At 41.6% G+C, this 24,587-nt stretch overlaps 1 protein-coding gene across 7 annotated transcripts in view; it reads left to right on the forward strand.

The window, feature by feature from the left end:
* Positions 1-24,272, forward strand: part of FHAD1 (forkhead associated phosphopeptide binding domain 1) — a 178,866-nt gene extending 154,594 nt beyond the window's left edge. For 6 of the 7 annotated variants that reach the window (XM_072608946.1, XM_072608943.1, XM_072608945.1 and 3 more), the window contains 6 exons: positions 4,321-4,541; positions 7,630-7,795; positions 10,216-10,290; positions 11,288-11,368; positions 16,158-16,211; positions 23,367-24,272. In XM_072608946.1, the coding sequence (XP_072465047.1) occupies positions 4,321-4,541; positions 7,630-7,795; positions 10,216-10,290; positions 11,288-11,368; positions 16,158-16,211; positions 23,367-23,486 (717 nt within the window). In that variant the 3' untranslated portion in view covers positions 23,487-24,272. The remainder of the gene's footprint in view (positions 1-4,320; positions 4,542-7,629; positions 7,796-10,215; positions 10,291-11,287; positions 11,369-16,157; positions 16,212-23,366) is intronic. The other variant, XM_072608944.1, reaches the window with a different exon arrangement.
* Positions 24,273-24,587: the final 315 nt, after the last annotated feature.

Below are 24,587 nucleotides of genomic sequence, written 5' to 3' on the forward strand. Positions count from 1 at the left end.
GCAAGAGGCATTGTGGAGGCAAGACTCAGCAAGACTTGGCAACTGGTCAGAAGTAAGAAAGTGAGGTTGGGTGAAGAGCTGAGGATGATTCCAAGGTTGGGAACCTAAATGACTAAAATGATGGTGGATCCCTCAACAGAAATATAAAAATTGGGAAGAGTAGTGGATTGGAGCACTAGGTTGGCACTAGGGCAGTAGGTTTGGGGGTGCAACAACACTTTTTGTGGTAGCAAAGAACTAGAAACAACCTGGACACCCATCAAAAGGGAAATGATTAAACAAATTGTGCTATGTGAAAATAATGGAATTTTAATGTACCGTAAGAAATTACTAATAAAAGAAATTCAGAAGAAGCAGGGGCAATTTATATGAATTGGAATGGAGAAGAAAAAAAAATCAAAAGCCAAAAAACTCCAAAAAATCAAGGGAACAATATGCATGCTACCTACGGTAATGTCAACCAAAAGGAGATCAAACTCTGGGTAACTGTCAAAACTAATGTTTGTCTTAGAGAACAGATAGCGATCATGGCGCCCTCCTTTCCTCGAAGAACTGCCAGGGCAGAAAGTCAAATGTTTGTAAATCACAGTCACTGGGGCCTTTGTTTTTACTGGCCTGTTTTCCTTGTTCTAAGGGAGGGTTTAGCTCTGGCAGGGGAGAAGAGGGATCCAGAAGTGAGTACTGTGGAAAGCGAAAACATCAATGGTACTGATTTTTCAATGAGATAATGTCTATGGAGCACATTATCAGCTGAGAAGAACTATGTCTATATTAGCTGCCTCTCCAGGAATCATTTATGATGGCAAGGGAGGTAGAAATGGGTTTGGCTTCATCATTTGGCCCAAGTATTATATGATACTGGATATTCTGAGTGAAAGTTGTCACCTTACAGGATAAAGGAATGTCAAAGTAGGGCCCTTAGAACATGGAATGTCAGAGCTGGGGGTGCCCTTAGAACACAGGATGTCAGAGCTGGGAGGGCCCTTAGAATACAGAATATCAGGGCTGGGGGTCGCTTATATCATAGAATATCAGGGCTAGGAATAGTCTTTAGAACATAAACTATGATTGACAACTTAGAACAGATTGTCAGAGCTAAGAACATAGAATATAAGTATGTCAGAGAGAGACCTTTGAACATGAAATGTCAGCACTGGGAGGGGTCTGAGCATCCTCTATGTGGGATCCAGAGGGGACTGTGGAATATTAATTGTCAAAACTGGAAGAGACCTTAAAGGCTGCTTAGGCCAACAGTTTGCAGTTGCAAAAACTGAGGCTTAGAAAGACAAAATAACTTACCCGCTGGGGGCCACACAGTGAGTTCATAGCCTAGTCAGGACAAGCACCCAGATCTACTAACTCCCAGACTAGCACTGTTTTCCCTACAACATAATTGATCTGTAAGTTTTCTGATTGACTCCTGGGGGATACGAATAATAATATAAGCAAACAGATGAATGAATGAATGGATAAATGAATAAATAAATGAATAATGATAATACTGCTGAAGGATGATGGTGAATCTCCCCTTCTGTAGGGCTTTAAAATTTGCTGCTTACTTGCCTCATATCAACCCTGAAAAGTAGGCAGTACAAGAATTACTGCCCCCATTTTACATGTGAGAAAGCTGAGGCTGAGGGAGGAGGTAAGTGATTTGCCCTGAGTCACATAGAGGAGTAATTTTGGAGCCAAGACACAAACCTAGGGCTCCTGCTCCTGAATCCAGACACTTTTCCACTTACTTGGTCCTACTTCTTTGGGACTAGGTCAGCTAGGTGGCACAGTGGATGGAACACTGGGTCTGGTATCAGAACACCTGAACTCAAATCCAACCTCTAATACTTCCTAGCTGTGTGAGCCTGGGCAAGTCACTTCATCCTGTTTGCCTCAGTTTCCTCATCTATCGAATGAGATGGAGAAGGAAATAGCAAACCACTCCAGTATCTCTGCCAAGAAAATCCCAAATGGGGTCCTGAAGAGTTGAACACAACTGAAACTACTAAACAAGACTAAGAAAGAATGAATCTAAAAGTATCACTGATTTGACAACTCAGCAGATGTTTAAAACATCTCTTAAGTGCCAGGCACTGTGCCAGGTGACAGGAACATCAAAACAAAACAAAAGCATAAGAAGTTTGTATTTCTGGCAGCAGGAGGAGGGATAAAACTTACATAAAAAGAAGTATTCTCTAAGAGAAATTTAGGAAAGCATGAGTGCTACCAAATGGGAAATCAAGGCTGGATTCCTGGTGGAGGAGGCAGGTTGTGGGAGGTGAAGACAAGGGCAAATTTCCCACACTGGGAGCAGCTTGTGTGAAAGGATGGAATATCAAGTCTGAGGAACAGTAAGCAGCCTAATTTGACTAGCATGTTGAATAATCTGAAATAAAGCTGAATTGGTCAATAAAAGCCCAATTTTGGAAGGCCTTAAATCCAAAGATGAAGAGTTTGTATTTTATCCTATGGGTAATGGGAAGCCACTGAGATTAGAGCAAGGGAATAACCCAGCCAGGTCTATTCCTTAGGAAGATCGTTTGAGTAACCATGATGATGATCAATGGCCCAGTCCCAGCATCTGCTTGCCCTATGCAATTGCAAAAAATGTGAGGCTCATCTAAATGCACCTAGCACAGTGCCTGGTATATAGTAAATGCTTAATAAATGGTTATTGACTGACTGACAAATGAAAATTCTAGCGGTAGCATGTAAGCTCCTTGAAGGCAGGGATTTTGTTTTTGTCTTTCTCCAGCTCTTCATGATCCCATGGACCATCACACACCGGGCACTTTTATCCTTTGTATCTTTAGCCTCTGCATAACATTTAAGTGAGGTGACATTCCTTTTCCAATCTTAAGCCAATCAGTTCTCCTTATTTATTTAACTTATATGCAGAATATGTCATGTGAAATGAGAGGGTGGACCAATCAAAAGCTGAAATTAAGCTTGCCAGGAGGAATATTAACAATCTTCATATGCAGACAATACCACTCTGATGGCAGAAAGTAAAGAAGAATGAAGAAGCCTCTTGGTGAGGTTGAAAGATGAGGGTGTAAAAGCTGGCTTGAAGCTTAACATTAAAAAACAAAAACAAATCAGCTAAGATCTTGGCAACTGGCCCCATCACTTCCTGGCAAATGGAGGGAGAACAAATGGAAATACTGTCAGATTTCAGATTCTTGGGTTCAAAGGTCACTGCAGACAGTGACTGTAACCATAAAATTAAAAGATACTCCTTGGAAGGAAAGCTATGACAAATCTGAACACTGTACTAAAAAGCAGAGGCATCACCTTGCTTGCAAAGGTCTGTATAGTCAAGACTGTGGTTTTTCTGCTAACAATGTATGAGAACTGGGTTGTAAGGAAAACTGAGCGCCACAGACTCAGCACTTTCAAACTGTGCTGCTAGAGAAGACTTTCGACAGTCCCTTGGACAGCAAGAAGATCAAATCAGTCAATACTTAAATAAATTCAGGCTATTCATTGGAAGGACAAATACTGATGCTAAAGTTAAATACTTTGGCCACATAATGAGAAGATGGAACTCATTGAAAAAGACCTTGATGATGGGAAAGACTGAAGGCGAAAGGAAAAGAGGATGACAGAGGATGAGATGGATGGAAACAATGAACATGAACTTGGATAAACTTTGAGAGAAAGTGGAGGATAAAAGAGTCTAGTGTGTGATAGTCCATGGGGTCATGAAGAGTTGGATATGACTGAATAACTAAATGATTGAATAACAACATCTTTATCCTAGTATAGTGTTCAAATATTCTGATAACTCTGCCATTTTGAGGATGCCAATATTTGTAGGTAACAATAATGGTAATAATAATAGCTAGTATTTACAGAAGTGATTTCACAGGGCTTTATATATACTGTCTCACTTGTTTTTTATAATAACCCTTCGAAGAAGGTGTTATTATTATTTTCATTTACAGAAAATAATAACTAGCTTTTATACAGTGCTTTAAAGTGCACAATTCACTTTACATAGATTATCTCATTTTGTTCTCACAACAACCCTGAGAGGTAGGTGCTCTAATTAACCTATTTACATATGAGGGAACTGAGCCTGAGAGAAGTAATATGATTTTTTTCCAGGGCCACACGGCTAATGTGTGTGTGTAAGGCACGATTTGAACTCAGGTCTCCTGACTCCAAATCAGAACTCTATTCACCATGCCACCCAGATACATAAGTGCCCAGTAATTGTTTCTTGAATTGAACTGAATTGAAAATTGGGCTTATTTTTTTTCCCAAAAAGTCATGGGCATTTCTCAGCCAAATCCTTAATCGACAAACTGCTTTCCTTTGTAGTATATGGATATGAGCAAAACCCTCGGCAGCCTAATGGATATCAAGGATATGTCGGGACACATAAACATGAAATACCTTTCCCAGAACGAGCGGGAAAAGGTCAATCAGCTTCGGCAGAGGGACCTAGACCTGGTGTTTGCTAAGATCAGCCAACTCAAGAACCGGGTAGAACGGAGTGAGGAGCTTCTGAGAGAATATGAAAGAGAAAATGAGGCACTGAGGTACCCTGAAAGTTTCTTACAAACTTCCCCGGAGTCATGACCCTTATCTTGGGAACACACACACGCACACACACACACACACACACACACACACACACACAGGCAATCGGGCCATCTAGGTGCTGGGGAAGGATAAGAGAAAACACTTGCAAGTGCTAAATGAATGCAGTGAGAAGGATATTAATTTTGCTGTTTCCTGCAATGCCAGTTTGGATCCCATCTCTCCCTGTGGTAGGCATCCCCTTCACTGCCTGGCCACATCCTGTATTTCTCCTTGATCTATGCCCTACCTTAAATATCCCATTTGAAAGACTGTTGTAAGTGACTTGAAAACAGGGACTATCTCACTTTCGTCTTTATCCCCTCACCTGTTAACCCCACACATCACAATCCCTAGCACACAGTAGGTACTTATTAAATGGTAAAGTAGGAGTTCGTTAACCTTTTTTGGACCATGGATCCCTCCGGCAGTCTGGTAAAGCCTATAGACTCCTTCTCTTGATAATATTTTAAAATAATTAAAGGAAATGCTAAATAAATTTGTACTTTTTTCTCCATCCAAGTTTACAAACTTTCTTAAATCTCTCCAAGCAGCCACCAAAAGGACCCTAACTTAAGAATACTTGTGATAAAGATCTAGTCAACAAGCTAGAGACCCATTCTGCTCTTTATTTTTTTAATTAATTTATTTATTTTTAGTTTTAGACATTCATTTACACAAGATTTTGAGTTCCAGATTTTCTCCCAATGTCTCCCCCATATGGCATGCATTCTGATTTCCCCTTCTCCCAGTCTGCCCTCCCCTTTATCTCTCCCTCCATCCCCTTCCCCCTTACTTCGTTGTAGGGCACAATAGATTTCTATACCTCATTGCCTATATATCTTTTTTCCCAGTTGCATGTAAAAACAATTTTTAACATTTGTTTTTAAGTCTTTGAATTCCAAATTCTCTTCCTTCTTCCCTCTCCACCCACCCTCATTGAGAAGGCAAGCAATTCAATATAGATTATATATGTGTATGTACATATACATAATATGCAAAACACTTCCATAACAGTCATTTTGTGAAAGACTAACCACATCTCCCTCCCGACCCCCACTAAGTCTATTTTCACCTTTGACCCTGTCCCTTTTCAAAGGTGTTTGCTTCTCACTACCCCCTTCCCCAATCTGCCTTCCCTTCTACCATTTCCCCCACCCTTATCCTCTTCCCCCTTACTTTCCTGTAGGGTAAGGTAGTCAGCTGAATGTGTATGGTATTCCCTCCTTAAGCCAAATCCAATAAGAGTAAGGTTCACTCATTCTCTCTCATCTCCCCCCTCATTCTGCCTCTTTAAATAAATTAGGAAGACAGGCACAATTCTAGAGTGGCCATCATTTACCAGCTCACCTCCTTTTCTAATCAGTCAATAGATATTTATTAAGTTTCTGCTATGTGCCAAGAACAGCCATAGACACTTTTGATAATTAGTTTCCTGTACCAATTCTCATGCATAAGTCATACCTTGCAATCTACTTATACCCACCGTACATAAACATAATCTTCTATCCTCAGCTCCCCAAAGACAGTTGCCCTCCTGTATAGACTTGAGAGCTCTTAGGAGAAAAAGCCCAAATTATCTTCAAAAGAAAATTGAATGCAATGTTCAGCACCACAAAGTTTAACCCTAAGTGGGAGCCTGGGTAGCCCATCAGTGAGTCATAGGGTGAAAAAGCTCACAGCTTGAGGGACTGTCAGAAGTCACAGGGAGGACCTTCCAGTAAAGGATGGTGGACCTTCTGGAGGAACCTTCAAGCATTAAGAGCTGAAAAGGATGATAGAGCCAATTCTATGAAAGCTGGGAGGGACCTCAAGCTATAGAACATCAGAACTGGGAGGAGAGCTTCAAGTAGAAAGTGGCAGAACCAGGACGCCCATTAGAACTTAGAATATTAGTGGTGGAAGGAAGCTTTGGACGTAGGAGAGCAGAATAGAAAGGGGCCCTAAAATAGAAAATGACAGAACTGGGAGAGAGCTGAGAACAAAAATGTCTAAACCTAGGATTTCACTGGGAAAAAGAACTCCAGGGCACATTCATAGTCTCTGTTGCCTGGGGCCCTGAGACATTAGGTGACTCATCCAGAGATCATAGTATCATCTTCTAGGGAGGGGAGGGACCCTGAAATCCAACTTCCTCACTTTACATAGGAGGAAACTGAAGCCTACAGAGGTGACTTGTCAAAAGTCACACACGTTATAAGTAATAATCGTAATAATGTTTATACAATGCTTACTACGCACTGCACTAAGCATTTTACAATTATCTCATTTGGTCCTCCCAGCAGCCCTAGGAGGTGGGTATGATTATTATCTCCGTTTCACAAATGGGAAAACTGAAGTAAATAGAGGTTAAGTTACTTGCCCAGGGTCCTACAGTTAGTAATTGTCTGAGGCTGGATTTTAAAACTCAGATCTTCCTGACTCCAGGCCCACAGCGCTGAACACTGTATGTATTAAGTAGCAACCCCTTAATCATAGCTAGTTAATAGCAAGGATTTGAACTTAGGTTTTAATTCCAGTGGTTTTACACACTGTTCCTTTCTGCCTCCACATGGTTAGTGCTCATCAGAGCTAAGACTCAAATCCTAGGTTTCCAGACTCCAAGGTCAACCCTCAATCTTTAGCTAAGTGGTTAGAGCACTGATCTTAGAGTCAGGAAGAGGTGAGTTCAAATCCAACCTTGGACACTTAGTAGTTGTGGGACCCCTGATGAATTACTTAACCTCTCTGTGCCTCAGTTTCCATTAACAGTACTTCCTTCCCCTGTGGTTTTTGTGAGGACTAGATGAGATAATAGTTGTAAAGCACTTAACATAGTGCCTGGAACATAGTAGGCATACTATAAAGGCTTACTCCCTTCAACTCTGACTTGAGGCACTTGAGGCACTTTTTGGAATTTTTCTTGTTGTTGCCACGATAGCCCCATTCATTATGAAACCATTCAGTTGGCCTTGTGCCACAACACAAAAGTCCTTCCTGGGAGGACCCTGGGGTCATGATGACTACAGGAGGGGAAAAGAAAAAGACCTTGTTTCTCTCTTTGGCCAGGCAGAGCAAAGTGCCTATGCAGGTGTACCAGGCACAGGTGAGTAAACTAGAAGATGAAATCTACAAGGAGACAGAAGAGAAAGCTCTACTGAAGGAAGCCCTGGAGAGGACTGAGCAGCAGCTCAGCCTGGAGAAGAAGATGAACCGCTCCATCAAGCAGCAGAAGGTCAGTGGCAAGTGCTCGATCATACTTAGAAAGAGTCAGAGGACCTAGGTTCAAATCTCACCTTTGACACTTACTGCCCAGTGTCTCTAAACAAATCACATGAGTTTTGTGCTGTAAAATCATGAGCTTATACTAGATGGAGCCTAAATTAACTTCCAACTCTACCAACGATCATGACTTGAGTTCAAATCCTGATTCTCCTACCTTTGAGGTCTTGGCCCAGACCCTTCTCCAGTTGGGATCTTTGTCTTCTCCTCTGTCAAATGAAGCTAGTGGATGGAAATTGATGCCTCCAATCCTCCTAGTTTTAAGTTTAAGACCTTGGGCAAGGTACCCCACCCCCCCACCCACCCTTTATCCCTGAACCTCTGTTTCCTTCCAGCTCTGATGTTATCTGAACCTAAGAAGTAAAACCTCTAACTGTTCTCAGTGACTCTCCCTATTCTGCTTTGGGTAATTTAAGAATCTGATTCAGGGTCATTAAAAGATGTTTACCTCACAGTTTGGGACCTGGCTTATTTCCTGCCTTAAGGGGTATAGAGATATATCCAAAAGATGCTCCTCCCTACCCTATTGCCCTCTCCTGCCTCTTCCAGGTTGCTCAGTCATGTGTAAATTCCCAGTTTATCAGGAGATAGTTTCCTGAAGATGGGCAGACTTAAATCTGGGATAGATGTGAACATGATCACAAACGTGGATGGGGAAAATGTACATTGTTACCTTTGTTTACCTCTAACTGAAATTTAGCATTTCCTTCCATTACGAATGGAGCCACAATTCTTACCTAGCCTTTGATCACTGAATGGGTGTTGCCTCAGACAGACTGAGATCTGCAAAAGACCCTAGCTTAAAAAGGTCAGGGTCTCCTACTGCATCTGGGGATATCACCAGTCATCCTCATCCATGTCTTGCCACTGGATTCCAATGACCCTGGAGGAGAGAGTGAGGCTGCTGACATTGCACAGCCCTGCCTCACTTGAATCCAATTTACTTGCAAGTCAAGATATCAGCCTCCTGATATCATTGGTCCTCTTCCAGAATGAAGGAAAAACAACACATAACAAATGTAGGCAACCACCCACAACTGTATAACCAGTCCCTGGGACTGTGTCACCAGTCGAAATCACAGCAATATCATATACTACAGTTGTGGTGAATATCTCAGCATATCATTGACACTCAACACTACTTCCAAATTATTGTAATTATTAGACCTGCCATGAGATCTCACTTGATCAAAGTCTTCCTGCCTAACGACTATACTTCAAAAAGACTTTCCATGCCTTTGAAAGCATGATTCTCAACTTCACCAGACACTGCCAGAGGGCTCCAGGAGACACAAACAAGGTGGAGAAACCCCAGCTCCACATAGATTCAATCAATCAGCAAGTATTTATTAATCATCTGCTTTGCACCAAAGTTAAAGAGTCAAAGATAAAAATTAAATGGTGCATGTCCTTAGGGAGCTAACCATGAGAGGAGACATGTACCACATAGGTATGTATCAGATAGATACATGCTGACTTGGGGGACAGACACTAGCATCTCAGGGGCTCAGGAGATGCCCCATTCAGAAAGTGGGCCTTAAACTGAACCTTGAAACAAAATAGGGACTGTGGGAGATGGGGATAAAAAGGGAGTGAACCTCAGGAGCATATTGGGAGCATCTTATGCAAATGCATGATGTCAGGAGATGGAGTGTCTCGTAGGAGATACTCTGGCTGGTCTACAGTGTACATAGAGGGACAGCAAATGCCACGAGTCAGGAAAGGTAAATAGAGGCCAGGTAGTGAAGAATGTTAAATTCCACATCGAGTTACTTCTATTTGATCTTAGAAGGAATAGGAAGCCACTGGAACTTATTAAAGAGAGCAGTGCCATAGAAATGTTAGCTATTCTTATTAATAAGCTTGAAAACGCTGAAGAATCAATCAATAAACATTCATTAAGGTTATGTGAAATGCTCTGATATCATTTAACAAGTTGGCATTTCTCCCATGTCAATTAATATTAATCAATTATTAATTAATTCATTAATATTATCAGCTTTTATAAATGGGTATTGATTGAGAAGGTGGTATAGTGACCAGGCTACAATAGCATCTCCCCCCCAGAAAAAAGCCTGAGACACTCTCCCGTGAGAATATACAAAATGTTAGAGCTAGAATTGTCCAAACTGGTTATGTTAGGGTGGGAAGGACCTCAGGAAAGAAAGAAGAAAAGGAGCACTTATTTAGTGTCTAGTATGTGCCAGACCCTGTGCTAAATGCTTTACAAATATCCCATTTGATCCTCACAAAAACCCAGGAGGCAGGTCCTCATTTTAAAGTTGGGGAAAATGAGACAAACTGAGGTGAAATGCCTTTCCCAGAGTCACACAGCTAGTAAGTGTCTGAGACTAGATTTGAACTTGTCTCCAGGATGAACCCAAAACAAGACCTGGGAGGGATCTGAGCATTCCTCAGGAGCATCGCTTCCTCAAGAACATCTCTAAGGTCAGCCTGACCTCTGTAATAAGCTTTTGGGTTAATCAGTTTCTAGCCATATCAAATTAGGTTCAAATAATATTCATAAATAAGGTTTTCTGAACAATATATAAGTATACATTTTCTTACACTCTGGTTCCCTTTCCTTCTTATCTGATAGCCACCCTGAGTAAAAGTGACTACCAAAGTATCTGCTTGTTACTTCATTGTTAGCTTCTATGAATTCAGAATGATCTTCTCCTAATGCTATGTCAGAGGCTGGGATGGTGTCTGATCTATCTAAAGAGGCAGTGGTGTGGGATAATGGATAGATAACTGCCCTTAGAGTCAGGAAGACTTGGGTTCAAATCTGACTTATGACACCTACCACTTTAGGCTGGTAATGCTAATCCATTTATAGCAACTGATGTCTGATCTGCATTGGTGGCGGGAATATCCACACTGGGAGTTCCTGATAGCACTGAAACCACAGATCCAATAAAAATTGATGATGATGATGCATCAAAAGGAATAACAGGAAATCCCAAATTTTGGTACAAAAGCCCAGAGTACCTTCTACTCAGAGATATACTGGAGCCAGTTCTTACCTGCTGGGAGCCTGTTGTTAAATTTTCATTATGAGCATTTATACTTCAGGGTTTGATTGACTATTTTATTGATTATGTTAGATTTATTGATTATGTTAGACTGCTTGAAGTGATGGATAAAATGGGAATAGAGCAGATTAACCTTAAAAGTAGATCCTACATTTTCAGAAAGCCAGATGTTAAACATTTTTCAGCACACCTCTGCCTCTATCTCACCACTGGAGAGGCCTCTAGGGGAGAGTATGTATCCTTATGTAGATAAAAATAACATGGGTTTGGGATGTGGATATAAATGGGCAGATGGGTGAGCCTGGTGACCACCAGGGCAAACCCTTCTCCAGAGCATCCCAAGATGTTCAGAGATATGTTGAGGGCAGGTACAGTTTGGAAAACACTGATCCACCTTTATTTTCACCCAGGAACAGTTAGAGGAGCAGGAGCAGAGGAACCTAAATGAAATGCCCCCTTTCACCTGTGTACCAAAAGAGAGACATGAACGGGTAAGATGACTCAGAAGGTATCAGATGGATTCTAGATCCTAAAGGCCAACATCATACCTTTTCAGGCTATTAGTTATAACAAGATAAAAATCCAGTCTGCCCTCCTGAATGAAGGGAGGAGGGGGGAGAGGAAGACCTTCCTTGGGGGTCAGGGTGAAAAACAGTTCATAGGATCATAGATTTAGAGTTTAAAGGGACCTTAGAAATCATAGGACCTCAGTGCCCTCATTTTACAGCTGAGGAAACTGAGGCATAAAGAGGCTAAATGACCAAGGTCATTTAACTAGTGTCTAAGGTAGAATTTGTACTCAGGTCCTCCTGATTCCAAGTTCAGTTCTGTATGTCTACTATGCCACCTGAATTCAAATCAAGTCAATACTTCTTGAGCACTGGAAGGAACTGTGCTAACCTCCCAGGAAGCAAATACAACAGTCCTTGCCTTCAAAGAGGCTAATACAAAGGACAAACAAAGTGTTCAATCATTTCAGTTGTGTCCAGCTCTCTGTGACCCTTTCTGGGGTTTTCTTGGCAAAGCTACTGGAGTGGTTCGCCATTTCCTTCTCCAACTCATTTTACAGATGAGGAAATTGAGGCAAACAGGGTTAAGTGACTTATCCAGGGTCATACAACTACTAAGTGTCTGAGGTTGGATTTGAACTCAGGTCTTCCTGACTCCAGACTCTGTACCACCTAACAAGTAGTACAAAGCACATTCAAGAGGAAACAGCGATAATAAAAGAGAGACTCAGGAAAGGTCTCACAGATGAAGGGGCACCTGAGCTTAACTTGAAGAAGCTGTATGGAAAAACCACAAGCCTGGAAATGAAGAAATAGGGCAGAGATGGATGGCAATATTATATGTATTATTTTTGCTTGTGTTGCTGCTGCTGCCTTTATTATTTCTACAGTGGTTTATGAAGCTTTTTCCACATAATAACCCTATAAGGCAAGTGGTACCATTCTGCAGATGAGGACACTGACGTTTAGAGAGGTGCCTGATCTAACCTTAGAACTGCCACTTATGTATAAACATTTTGACAAACGAGTATCTGACAGAATATAAGGTCGTTAGGACTTTTTTTTGCTTTTGTCTTTGTATCCCCTCTCCCGACACACACACATTAATAAATGCTTATTGATTTACTTGAACCTAGGACAATTGACTCTAAACCCAATGAATGTTTGCTTCTCCCAGAAATTAGAGGGAAGTAGGAGGAGTCATAGAATGAGAAGGGTTGCTGAGGACAGGGCAACAACTCTAAACCTTAGCCACCTTTGGCCCCAGAACAAAGGAAGGTGCTAGTTCTCCATCTCCTTCATCAGGGAGAGGCAGAGCTAAGCAGGGGGATCTGTGAGAACTTCCTCTTCTTTCCATGTAGCCCTTAGCCAGCAAGTCATTACGAGAGAAAACGACTTGGGATGAAAAAGTCTTGGACAACTATTACCTCCTCAGTATGGCTGCTTATAATACAATTCCTACTCAAACCCAATCAAAGATAGAAATTAGAACTAGAAGAATCTCTTTATCCCTTTGCTTTCTTACCTGGTAGTTGCCCCAAATGAAAGGATTGTATCCCCCCAAATGATTCATTCCAAAAACATTTTTAAAAAATCAGCATTCTGGAATGGTAATAAAAGACAGGAGGGTACCATGGAAAGATCACTAGCTGCGAATTCAGAAGCTCAGGGTTCAAAACCCACTTTGGATGCTTAGACCTATGTGACCTTAAGTAAATCATTTAACCCCCCTAAGCCTCCATTTCTTCGTAGACTGTGAGACCCTTCCAATTCTAGATCTATGAGTTCAGGATGTGAGCATACTTTTAGAAATAATTGAGCACATGCCTTCTGACTGTTAGTAGAATTGGGGAGACCCAGCATTTTTTAGAATATCTGTGTCTTTTGAACTACCAACCAATTTTCATCAGTACAAGATGGAGGAGATGACAGTTCATCTGAAAAACATCTGGATGGGTTGCAAGCACAATGTGAGGCAACACCAGAATATGAAAACTATGAAAGCCTTTGAGATCTTAGGAGACATTAAGGAAAGCATGGCTTCCTTGAATAGGAATATGATGGTTCCACTGTCTTCTACCTGGATCAGAACATTTCTGGAGAATTTGTATTGAGAGCTGAAGATTTAGAAACAACGTTGCTTAATGTGAGAATGGCCAAAGGAAGGCAAGAAGGATAATGAAGGGCCCTGAGATCAAGGCATAAATGGATCAGATGGAAGAATTGGGCATATCTATCTGGGAGAAGCAAAGCCTTAAGGGAGGTCTTCATGCATTCAAAGCATTTTTTTCAGGTGGAAGAGAGAATGAACTTGTTCTATTTGGCCCCAGAGGGCAGGACTAAGGGCAGAGCTGGAGATTTAGGTTTGGTATAAGGGGAAAATCTTCTTAATAAGTAGAGTTGTCTTGCATTGAGATGAACTGTCTCTGGAAGAAATGAGTTCCTCATCACTGGAGGTCTTCAAGCACAGGCTGAGTGGCTCCTTCTCAGGTGAGAGGCAATAGAAAGAGCTCTGAATGTAAAAGTTAGGGTATCTGAGGTCAAATCCCATCTCTGCCACATACTACAGGCAGGTCTTTGGGCAAGGCTCTGAGTCTCAGATTCAGCTTACTTTGCAACCAGAGCAAATATTCGGGCCATTGGGAAAGCTTCCAAAGTAAACATTTGCATTGTTTAGTCCAAAGCTAGAGGTGCAGCCACTGAGTTGGAGGAGCCCAGACGAAGCCTCCTGTATGCATTGGCCCTGTGGCCAATCCTCACAGCCATGGCCCTCTCTGGAGCTTAGCATCTGGGCACCTCCAAACCCAGAGCCTGGGAGCTGCTTGATACAGACAAGGCTGTGCTATGGGGCAATCGGGGCTGTTTCCCAAGAGGGCTCTGCTATGGCCTCTTCTGGGAAGGCGGACAGAGACTCAGTAAACAAGCAAGAGGAAGAAGAGGATGTGGCAAGGGGAGAGGAGAGAAGGACTTGGAGGAGGAGGCCCGGAGGGCACCTGCACTGTCTCTGCTTTTGGGGATCCTGCTGTTTGGGTCTGAGCAGATGGGCACTGCCCAAGGGCAGCTCCACACTCTCGGCTGGCTCCTCCCATCCTGGAGCTGCCCCTGCCGAGAGGCCCTGCAAGAGAACTTCCCTGTGACCCATTCAGGAATCTCTTTTTCAGACCTATATTCACTTTCAGAGAATGTCAAAGCTAAAATGGGCCTTAGAACAGAATATCAGAACCAAAAGGGGTCTTAGAACAGAGACTGTCAAAGCTGGGAGGTCCCTTAGAACCTAGAATGTCAGAACTGAGAGACCCTTAGAACACAGAATGTCAGAGCCAAGAGACTCTTAGAACACAGAATGACAAGCTGGGAAGGCCCTTAGAACACAGAATGACAAAGCTAGGAGGGCCCTTAGAACACAGGATGTCAGAACGGGTAGGAATCTTTGAATATAGAATGTCAAAGCTAAAATGGGCCCTTAGAACAGAATGTCAGAGCCAGAAGGGGCCTTAGAACCCAGAATGTTAGATGTGGGAAGGACACTAAAACATAAGGTTTGTGTTCAAACACAGAAGGTCAGAGCCAAGAGGAAGTTTAGAATCGTTGTGATACCTGAATGAAAAAGACCAAGTTGACAACAGAGTCTTTTTTTTTTTAATGCTTGGAGGATTTACAGAAATATCTCTGAATACAAACTCAACTAGATTTTCCTATATGTCTTATTTTATCGACAATCAAACCAACAAAAAGGAACATTATTCTGTTCTAATCGGCTACTACTGACGTGGTGTTTTGGGATGAGACATTTTTGCTTACAGGATGCAGAAATGCCTGAAAGCAAATACGTTCTCATCACTAAAACACTTCTATTTTGAAAGGATATAGTGATTATGGTAAGAATAGTTAGAATGGAATACTGATAAAATATAGAATAATTAACTATGAAATTAAACATTAATAAGCAATTAACTGTGAAATGAGATGCAGGGTGTCGGCCAATCTCCCTTAGGCACACATTTGTTGTGCTTTTTCCTTTCCTCCTGTGACTTTTTAAAACCAAGATGGAGCCACTTTGGTTCATAGAGGAACTCCATTTCAGAGCATAGAAGGTCAGAGCTGGGAGGGCCCTGAGAACCCAGGATGTCAGAGCTGGAGGGCCCTTAGAACACAGAATGGCAGAGCTGAGAGGGACTTTAAAGCAAAAGGTTTGCATTCATATGGACTCTAACGACTTCCTTTAGAAAAGTTTTAAAGGAAAGTACATTTGAGTGATCAGAGCCTCCAGCTGCAGCTTCTGTCAGTAAATGGCTTGCTGGCTAAGTGGCCATTCCAGGTAGAGGAAGGCCTGGCTTAAGCCCTGCCTCTAACACCTAGTGACTGGGTGACAATGGGCATTTCACCTCTCCATCACCTAATCCAGTAGTATCAAACTCATTAAAAAACAAGGGCCAATAAAATGTACATAAGGATCCCTGTTGGTAACATATTGCCTTAGAAAAGCACATGTTACCATCATCTGTGTTTTATTGTATTTTTATTTCTTTTGTTCAATATTTCCCAATTCCATTTCAATCTGGCTTGGGCTGCTCTCGGAACATCATATCTGACATCTCACTTATCTCTCAGACTAGAAGGTGCAGCAGTGTCCACCTGCATTGACAGAGAAGAATTCCTCATCCAGGGATTCCCTTCACTGTTCATTTGAAAAAAAAATATTCCAGACCCCAGGTCTGGGAGGAAGTAAAAACAGCAGCTAACTTTGACCTGTGTTCTTTCTGTTTTTCAGAAGCCAGTATATGCTGAAATGTTGAAGAGTAAAGATACTGATTCACCAGCTACGGTGAGTTAGGGATTGATCACAAATGAGGAAAAGGAGGGCACATCCCTGCCAACCCAACGAGCTGTTTGTAGGATGGCAGAGACAAGAGTGAGACAGCCCAAATTCCTGGAAGGCATTTTGCACAAGAGTCTTTCTAACAGTTACTGGGGCTCCCAAACACCAAATATTAGGGCTGGAAAACACATCTAATCCAATCATTTTATTTTGCACTTGAGGAAACAGAGACCCAGAGAGTGAGGCCACTTAGATAGTAAGAAGGGCAGAATGGGAAATCAGATCCTTGGATTCCATGCGGGTGCTCTCTCCATTCCACTCCACAAAGAAAAGGCTACCTTTCTTTAATAGAATCAAAGAACACTGGAAGTAGGAACAAAGTTATGGACTCACTGCCTCTCCCTTACCTCAGGTACTTTCTTTTATAAAAAGAAGAAACAAAAGTGATTTGTACAACCATAATCATAAATGATCATGGGATCATAAATCTGGAGTTCGAAAGGACCTTAGAAGCCATTGAATCCAATACCCTCATTTTACAGATGGGGAAACTGAGGCTCATGATGGTGAAGTGACTTTCCCAGGGTCTCACAGCTGCCCACTCCCTGCCCAGTGTTTAAGGGCAGGATATGAATTAAAATCTTCCAGATTCCAAGACTGGGAATCAGGGGAGGGAGGAGAAAGGAATGAACATTTATATAGTATCTACTATGTTGCAGGCACTGTGCTAAGTGCTTTACAAATGTTATCTCATTTATAATTCCATGGATAACTAAATGTTGCAGTGCATAGAGCACCAGCCTGGAGTCAGAAAGACTCATCTTCCTGAGTTCAAGTCCAGTCTCAGCCACTTACAAGTTGTGTGACCCTGAGCAAGTCACTTAACCCAGTTTGCCTCCATTTTCCCAACTATAAAATGAGTTAGAGAAGGAAATGGCAAACCACTCCAATATCTTTCCCAAGAATACCCCTAATGGGGTCATAGAGAGTTGAACACTTATGTTCATATTACATCATGCCTGCGTTTAGGAGAAAATACCTGGCCCAACTCTCTAGTTTTTACAGATGAGGAAGCTAAGAGCCAGAAAAAAAATGACTTGCTGAAGGTCATATAGGCTCTAAAGGCTGAAAATGGCGTTTGAGAAACAAAAGAAATTCTATCCCCAAAAGCCCTTTCAAAAGTTGCTAGGACTTAAAGTAGGAAGAACCTTCTTAGCCAAAAACATCGTTGCATTGAAGTGTGATCGTGTGGAGAGGCAAGCTGTTGGCTGAGGTCCCTTCCCCGGTCTTTATACCCCTTTGCAAGTATGGTGTGATCCATCCATCCACACACACACACACATGTGAGAGACAGAGGCAGATGGAAACTGGCAGGCTGCTTCAGGTTTGAACTGAGACCAAATGGTGATGGAGGATTATGCAACAAATGAAGATTGATGTGCTTTAGAAAAATTGGCCCAGGAAGCTGCTCTGGCCAGGCCAGCTGAGAGAAGGAGATGCCTAGAATGTCAGGATCTCACCATGCTTGGCAAAATGAGCACCATATACGTCCTGGCCTCATGCAGGGCCCATAAGTTAGAGGGGAGTTCAGTTCCCTGAACCCCTTTTAATAACAACAAAAATGTGTTGTGATCCCCTAGGGTAATTTACTATATGATATTTTGCTTATATTCATTCATTAAGTGTTTACCATGGCTACAGTGATAACATTTAGCCCTAAAAGCTCCTGATTAAGCTTTACATTGTATAATTGAAATTACAAAATGTTATTCTACCTATAATTACAGAAACATATGTATAATGCTTCAAACATGCATATACTTGTCACAGAGAAAATAATTTGTGACATAATTGGGCAATGATTTACTGCTTAAGGTGTGATTAAAGAATTTTTAGCTCAAACCCTTGGGCTATCACTTTGATGGGAAACACTGGATTTGACGAATTCTAAGGTCTCTTTCCAAGCTACATCTCTAACGGACTGAGTTTGCATCCCCCCATTTCTCCAACTAAATTTGTCAGCCTGTCAGCCCTGCATTGATTAATTTCATACTGTGTGCCAGGCACTGTGCTAAACTCTGAGTTTACAAAGAAAGGTTCCCATTCTAATGAAGGAGATGACATAGACTGAGGTATCATGGCAAGAGCCCTGGATCTGGAGTGATAGGACCAGGGTTCCCAAAAGCATTACTACCTAATTGTTCTTGAGTATATCACTTCCTCTGTATGCCTTCCTCTCTAAAATGAGATCAGCCTGAATAATATCTAAGGACCTTCTAGATTAAAATGTTATAATCTCAAGAACTTGAGGAGAAAGTCCAGTCACCATGTTCCAGAGTCATCTTTGGCCTTTTTGTGCTAACATATGTAATACAAAATCCCACAGTACATTCCAAGGATAGCTTACCAACATGATTAGCAGGAGATAGAAAATTGTAGGATCCCAGAGCTCAGGCTATAAGGGACTTGAGCAACACCTTTGAGGACACAGAAAGAGGAAGTGATTTATCCAAAGGTACATAGACAGTGAGGGGCAGAGGAGGCAGCTGAGTTTTGGGACCCTAAATCCAGCCCTCTTTTTACTGATTAACTCACATTTACCTGAAGGACCTATAGGATCCAACACATGGCACATTGTTGGCACTTAGGATTTGTTGGAACTTAAAGATGTGCAAGCCATTGTTATCACATTAACCAGGTGAGATGGGCAGTATAGCTCTTGCCATCCCCACATTTTATGAACAAGGAAATACACCAGCCAAACAAGACTACTCACCACTGCCCATGTGATCCTACCCTCTTCCACTTCTGGGTGTTTGCCTGGAATCCGCTGCCTCCTCTCTGCCTTTGTGAGTCTTTCTCTCCCTTCAAGGCTCAGCTCAAGGGCCTCCTTCTCTATAAAGCCTTCCCAGATGATTAGGTATTAACACCCTCTGTCTCCAGATCTCTCCTTAGCTGGGTGGTACAGGGAGTAGAACACTGGGTTTGGAGTTAGGAAAACTTGAGTTCGAATCCAGTTTCAGACACTTACTAGCTGTGTAGCACTGGGCCAATCACGTAGCCTCTATTTGCCTTAATTTCCTTATCTGTAAAATGGGGATCATGGTAACACCTACCTCCTAAGGTTGCTGTGAAGATAAATGAGATAGTTGTCAAGCACTTAGCACAGTGCCTGGCACATATTACTGTTGTTACTGTTGTTGAGTAGTTTCAGTTGTGTCTGACTCTTCATGGCCCCATTTGGGATTTTCTTGGAAAAGATACTGGAGTAGTTTTGTCATTTCCTTCTCCTAGTCATTTTACAACTGAGGAAACTGAGGCAAACAGAGTTAAGTGATTTGTCCAGGATCACACAGCTAATAAGTGTCTGAGGTCACATTTGAACTTAGGTCTTCCTGACTCCAAGCATGGCACTCTACCCACTATGCCACCTAGCTGCCCACTTGGCACATAGTAAGTGCAATGTGTTAGTGATTCTTATTAGCTATTATTATCATGTATGTCCATGTGTGTATGTACATGTTATACTACCAAACACCACTAAATAATCACCTCAAGAGCAGTATTTAAGTCTTGTTTAATCTTTGTATTCCTAGCCAACACCTTGCACACAGCAGGTGCTTAATAAATATGTATTGATTAATGTATTGATCCTACTTCTGATAGCTATTGCCTAGGTGATCTTGGGACAAGTCACTTACCCCCCCCCAAAAAAAAACAACTTCAGTTTCCTCATCTGGAAAATGAGGGGTTTGAAGGAGATGGTCTCTAAGGTCTGTTCAGTTCTAGAATTAGATGATTGCTTGAGATAAGCTAAGTGACTTAGCCAGGGTCACATAGGTAGTACATGTTGGAGCTGGGATTCCAACCAATGTTACAATTTTAACAAAGGTTTGCCATCTCACAAGGCAGCCATGACATGCTGGCAAGCAGTCTGAACTGGGAGTCAGAGGGGCTGGGTTCAAATCCCAGCTCACTTTCCTTCCTCCTTATTTGACTTAAAAGAACACACTGTACACTTTCATTTCTTGATCTTTAAAATGACATTGTCTCTAAAATTATCCCTGAGGTGCCTCCTAACTGTAAATCCTATGGTCTCTCTGTAACTTAGACATCAGAAGGTTTTATAGCTGAAACAGACTTTGGGCTCACAATATGCTGAACTTAAGATCCACCCTCAAGAATAAGACTGGACCTCCAAGACCATCTAGTGCAAGTCCCTCATTTTATGGGTAAGGAAACTGAGGCCAGGGTCACAGAGGTAGTGAAAAAGGTGGGAACTAAGGCTTGGAGTCCAGAAAATCCAGGTTCATATCCTATCTCTAATACTTGATAGCTGCATAGCCACTCTTCAGTAGAATATAAGCTCCCTGAGGGCAGGCAGGGAGTCTTCCACTTTTGTTATTATATCCTCAGCTGCTTAGCTTCAGGACATTCACCCAGTAGGTACTTAACAAATGCTTGTTAATTAGTCGATCTGTCATTCAGTTTCAAGTCTTAGTCATGAAGTATTTATTAACCACCTACAAATATCTACCTCCCACAGTGACTGTAAAAATCAAATGAAAAATATATTTAAACATAGTAAAATAAAAAATTAAATAAAAATGTTTTTAGATAATGAATTAATATATTTTTGAAAATTTTTAAATTGAAGGGAGTTAAGACCTGAGTTCAAATCCCGCCTCTGATACTTATTAGCTGTGTGGTCCTGGGCAAATCATTTCACCATTCTGAGCCTCAGTTTCTCCATCTGTAAAATAAGAGAGTTCGATAACTTTGAAGAACCTTCTAGCTGCAAAAATTTAAGCCATGATAAATGTCATATAAACATCAGATTATGTGGTTATTTTAATGGTCCACTAGTCATTCTTGTGAGATAAGTTATCAACACATTTTTAGCAATAAAATCTCCAGTCTGTGTGAAGCCTCTATTTTGGTAAAAAAAAAAAAAAATGTAGTTTCTGCTAGCTATCACTGGTCAAGATCTCTCACTGTCCATGGTGGCTGACTTTAGAAGCACTTGCCTGTTCGGATGTGAATTTGCTCATCCTGATTGCAGTATACATTGTCTGGCTGCTACTTTTTCATTCTCAAAGTTGGCACCTGTGGTTTCCAAGGTCACTCACTAGTGCCTGTTCAACGGCCCTGGTTACTTTACTGTTCAAACACAGTTGTACTGGTGCCCAACTTTGCGTTTCCCCATTTTCTGGAATCTTCCCCCCTCTAGCTGATCAGTCTCTTCATCTCTCCTTCCCATTTGTCACTAGCCCAACTGCCAGCAACTAGCACACCACACACAGAGCTCCTCTATAGATATGAATATATTATTGGGGGTTTTTCTAAAGGTACTTCTCAGGGCCAGAAGGGAATTCAGATCCCATCTAAATGATTATACCAAAAAGTTCCAAGACTCCCTGGGAACTGGAGGTGGTGTAGAAACCCTCCTGGACTGGACACTGTCTAGTCCTTACTAGCTGTGTGACCCTAGACAAGTCACTTACTCTCTGTCTCTGTTTCCTCAACTGTAAAATGGGGATTATAGTGGCATCTACCTCATAGGGTTGTCCTTGGATCAAATGAGATATTTGTAAAGTACATAGTAGGTGCTTAATCAATGTTTATTTCTTTTCCCCTTCCCCCTGGTCCAACCTCAAAAGAACTAGAAAAGGAATAGTCAGACTCATAAGGTAGTGAATTTATCACTGAAGATTTAGAGATCTTGGTAGCTCAGTGGCTTAATAGATAAAGCACTTGACCTGGAGCCAAAAAGTCCTGAGTTCAGATTCAACCTGCTGTGCCAAGTCTCCAAACTGAGATTGGAGGAAAAGAGTGTAGGTAGCATTACTATTCAGGTTCCTACTCCAGACTTATGACACTTTGTTTCCCTTAACTCAAGCTACATTCTAGAGAAATAGTTACATAGAGATAACAGCTACTTGTATCTGGTACAGGACACTTCTCTACTGACTCCAGGCCTTTGCATTGGCTATTGCCATGCTTGAATCCCGGATTCTCTTCAACGCTTAGCTCAAGTGAGAAAGAAGGAGAGAAAGAAAGAAAGAAAGAAAGAAAGAAAGAAAGAAAGAAAGAAAGAAAGAAAGAAAGAAAGAAAGAAAGAAAGAAAGAAAGAAAGAGAGAGAGAGGAAGGAAGGAAGGAAAGAAGGAAGGAAGGAAGGAAGGAAGGAAGAAAGAAAGAAAGAAAGAAAGAAAGAAAGAAAGAAAGAAAGAAAGAAAGAAAGAAAGAAAGAAAGAAAGAAAGAAAGAAAAAGAAGGAAGGAAGGAAGGAAGGAAGGAAGGAAGGAAGGAAGGAAGGAAGGAAAGAGAGAGAGAGAGGGAGGAAGGAAGGAAGGAAGGAAGGAAGGAAGGAAGGAAGGAAGGAAGGAAGGAAGGAAAAAAGACAAGACATTTCTTTAACTCTTCCAGTTTCTAATGCCCCTCTATCTCTCAGATATTACTTTGTGTATTCTATGTACTAACTTATCTGAATACGTACTGCTGCTTCTAATTGAATGTAAGTTTTTTAAGAGCGGGAACTAATCTTTCTTTCTTTCCTTTTCTTTCTTTCCTTCCTTCCTTCTTTCTTTCTTTCTTTCTTTCTTTCTTTCTTTCTTTCTTTCTTTCTTTCTTTCTTTCTTTCTTTCTTTCTTTCTTTCTTTCTTTCTTCATAACTCCAGCATCTAACCCAAGAACTAGAATATAGTGGGAACTAAAATGCTTATTGAATTACTGGGTTCAGGTCTAGTTGGACTAGGAGGTTCTGAGATCCCTTCCAACTTTGAGGTTCTGAGCTTTCATAAGGTGACTTACTCAAGGTCACACCATGAATTAATGGCAGAATCAGGTCTAGAGCTGGGTCTCTAACCTATCAGCCCAGAAGTCTTTTCACTAGACAACCATATGGTGATGGAATTCTGGAACAAAAAACCTGGGACTGATCTAGGGCAAGATGGGCCAAGGGAGGTCCATGAGGTGAGGCATAGGCTGCTGCAAGAAGCCATGCCCACCTTCACAAATGTTGATGTCCTGGGACAGCACTCCAGCCATCCTAGGCTAGTTATGGCTCTGAGGCCTGGCCACTGAAAATGAGTGGGAAGGGTTGAATGCTCTTTGAAGATTTTCATGAGTAATAATGAATATGTCTTTGTTTATATGTTAAAGCTCAGGGCCAAAAAGGTCACCCTCAGGACAGACCTACAGGAGAAAGACCTAGAGGACAAAGAGGCATCACATAAAACCATCCTGGAAATCATCTTCCCTGCAACAAGTGATGGAAATTAGCAAAAGTGTGTCCCCGTACACTTTTCAAATCACAAATTCTTTGAACCCTTCTGTGGACAGCTGCCAAAAGCTGCTCCCAGATCTCTGAAACTCACTTAGAATTGCTTCCCTCCTCCCCCCCGAAGACTTATTTTTTGCACAAGACCAAGTTTCAAAGTATGTGGAGGAAAGGAGTGTGTATGTGTGTGTGTGTGTGTGTGCATATGTGTGTGTGTTTGTATGTATGTAATATGTTCAGATAAAGGTGTGAGGTCCCCAGAATCACAACAGATCAAAATCACAAATGCAGAATCCAGGGTCTTGAGTAGAGGGATGATGCAATGCAATGTTTGGATCATGACCAACTGGAGCCCCCTGTCCTCCCCTCTCTTCTCCCAGCACATCCCTTAATGGACCACAGTGCAGAAAGTCCTATGGTCCTGGCAACTCTTGTCTTGAGTGATAGAATGGGAGCGGGTGTTAGACTTTGAATTGTGAGTTCATTATAATAAATTTAGAAAAACTTAATTCAATTCTGTTGCTTAAACCAAGCCAGAATCTTTGGAGAACAAACTGAGTCCCCATGTGCTGAAAAAGTCAAGGGTGCCATTACCAGCTATATCCATTTTCATTATAAGAATACCCGTTCTTTTCTCGCTTCTACTTCTCCCCTCATACAACTCTCTTTTCATTCCCTTTGTCATATCTCTCTTATAAATGCCTTTCAATTGATAACATAAGTGGCTAAACCTATCAAGGTTAAGAGTGAGAATTCACTGTTGTCATTAACTTCAATAAATTATTTTTCAAGATTTTAGTAGTTCATGCCTTTATTATAGTATGTAGTACCTGGGGATACCCACTCTCTACTCCCATGTGGGTTACCCTAGACTAGGGACCCCAGGTTTGAGATACTCTGTACATTCACATCTATTCAGGAACCATAGCTTGTGAACCCCCACCAATGTGTTTACTTTTACCAGTCAACCAGAGAATACAATTAGTTGAAAGCAAAGGTATTTAATAAAAAAGCATAGCAAGAAAATTTGCAATAGAAGATTCTTCCCATAAACCTACAGCACATTTTTTCACAAATATGTACCCCACTAGTGGAAAAGGTCT

Source organism: Notamacropus eugenii, chromosome 5 (genome assembly GCF_028372415.1).
Source record: "Notamacropus eugenii isolate mMacEug1 chromosome 5, mMacEug1.pri_v2, whole genome shotgun sequence".
NCBI lineage: Eukaryota > Metazoa > Chordata > Mammalia > Diprotodontia > Macropodidae > Notamacropus > Notamacropus eugenii.